Here is a 2,500-nt window from a genome sequence, read left to right on the forward strand (position 1 = left end):
AAAAAAAATAATAATAAAAATGACAAAAACACATTAAACAAAATGACTTCAGAATGTAACTAAAATTAATGACAATGAAAAAGATCAAAATTACAACTAATTCAAAATATAAACAAAAAACTGTATCTGTCAAAATAAAACAACAAAAGTGTAGTTGAATTACCGAAATATCAGCTTTAATATCTCTAAAATACTAAAATAACTAGTTTAAACGGATTCAGCTGACAGAAGGATTGGGAATGCCTTCATTTCCATGCACTTCTATTCTATTTCTATTGGTGTTTCAGACACACTTCAGCACAACTTTATTGAGTACAGAGACATCTTCACTGCTCCTGAAACACTGGAATACACTCTGTCCCTGTGTGTGTGTGTGTGTGTGCTGACCCCTGACCTCAAACACTGATGCTCACTGATGATGTCACTCTTATTTACGTATGCTGAGGGTTAATTAAAACACACGTGATGACCTTCACACACTCATCAGTCACCGATGCGCATCTCCCACAATCCAACACAACTCAAATAAACGATCTTAAGTTCATTACTATCACACTTCAGTCCCATCGTGCCTGGAAAACATCACTTTAAATGAAGCTCGCGTCTGGACGTTTATAAATGACAGATATTAAAATCATCACCAGTGAAAATACACAGAGAGACAAACGGCTGCAGATGTGCGCGAAACACGATGAAAATGTGTAAGAAATTCAAAATAAAAATCTGCGAATCTGAACGATGTGTGTGTACTGAGTTCTGCAGTCATATAAATTGTTATATATCTCACCCCAGCTATTTTAAACTGTTTGATCACATTCTAAGGTTACTTTTATGCATAAAAACCCCTGATACAACTCTGATAGGAATACTGAGATAAAATACAACCATCAACATATCTCAAAATTGTTACTTTGTTGTAACACATATCATCAAATGGTTACATTAGAGCTATCAGTGCTACAACATCAATACTGTAACTTGTTTTTAACATCTGAACTATACATTTTTAACCACACTCAAGAAAACTGAACCAGTGTGAATTCATATATAAATACCAGACACTTTAAAGATAATATGGATCAAAAATCTTCATGTTCACATACTTTATGCTTTGATGCAGTCATCATCTTCTCACGGTGCAAACAGGAAGTAAACTGCTTTGATCATGTAACAGTTTACACTAATCATGTGACACTGCACATATTATAATTGAGACCCTTTAGTGTTTTCCATATTTGCAGGAAATGCACTAAAACATCAGTCAGTTAGGTTTTTAGAGCTTTATTTTTTTAAGGCGCTGTTACACATCTTCTGATAGAGTACTGAAGATCCAGATCAAAACACGGTGAAGAAGAAGCAGAAACAAGTGATCGCAAACATTAAACAGCACATCAAACAAAACTGCCTAACGCTACTGTTTCTCAACTAAACAACGTTCAAGTGTTGATATAAAAAGACTGCATGAAGCTGGAATAAAACATGGTTTTTGTTCTTTCTTTTGACATACTGCATGTTCAGATTTGTAGAGAAAACGTTAAAAATAAAACCTAATTCAGAATATTAAAGGGTCATGAAATCCCAGACTACTTTTTCAGATCAGATGATGTTCTAGTGCTGACTAGAGAGAGCGTGTGTGTGTGTGTGTGTGTGTGTGTGTGAGTGTGTGAGTGTGTGTGTGTGTATGTGTGAGTGTGTGTGTGTGTGTGTGTGTGAGTGTGTGTGTGTGTATGTGTGAGTGTGTGTGTGTGTGTGTGTGTGTGTGTGAGTGTGTGTGTTTGTGTGTGTGAGTGTGTGTGTGTGTGTGTGTGTGTGAGTGTGTGTGTGTGTGTGTGTGTGTGTGTGAGTGTGTGTGTGTGTATGTGTGAGTGTGTGTGTGTGTGTGTGTGTGTGTGTGTGTGTGTGAGTGTGTGTGTGTGTATGTGTGAGTGTGTGTGTGTGTGTGTGTGTGTGTGTGAGTGTGTGTGTGTGTGTGTGTGTGTGTGTGTGTGTGTGTGTGTGTGTGTGTGTGTGTGTGTGTGTGTGTGTGTGAGTGTCTCACCTGTACAGCCGGTCGCCCCTTTCCTGACAGAGAAGCCGAGGTCACAGTGGCAGATGAACGAGCCCTTGGTGTTTTCACACTTCCCGCTCAGGCAGATGTTAGGATTCAGCTCACACTCGTTCACATCTGACACACACACAGAACAAAGTTACACAGAAGTAAAAATAAGAGACATCTGACAACTAACAGTACCTTATTAAAGTATCTTATTTCTGATATAGCATGAATTAACATCTCGAATCATCAGTGTTAATTGTGATTAAATAGCATTTCATTGCCTCAGACAAGACGTCAATTTAAAAGTTAATTTGAAAACTGCATTGAGTGCAATTTATATGTTTGCATACATTTTTTATTTTTATTTGATTGTTGATTATTATAATTAAAAATAAATAGTAATTAATTTTAAATTTGGGCTCTATAGTTAATACCGTTATTTATTTATTTATTTTTTTACATTTT

The 2,500-nt window shown here is 36.4% G+C and overlaps 1 protein-coding gene across 1 annotated transcript in view; it reads right to left on the reverse strand.

The window, feature by feature from the left end:
* fbn1 (fibrillin 1) overlaps positions 1–2,500 on the reverse strand; it is a 73,830-nt gene that overhangs the window by 32,227 nt on the left and 39,103 nt on the right. Inside the window, exon 32 of the mRNA XM_059507008.1 lies at positions 2,039–2,164. Coding sequence (XP_059362991.1) covers positions 2,039–2,164 — 126 coding nt within the window. The remainder of the gene's footprint in view (positions 1–2,038; positions 2,165–2,500) is intronic.

The sequence above is a fragment of the Carassius carassius genome, chromosome 23 (assembly GCF_963082965.1).
Source record: "Carassius carassius chromosome 23, fCarCar2.1, whole genome shotgun sequence".
NCBI lineage: Eukaryota > Metazoa > Chordata > Actinopteri > Cypriniformes > Cyprinidae > Carassius > Carassius carassius.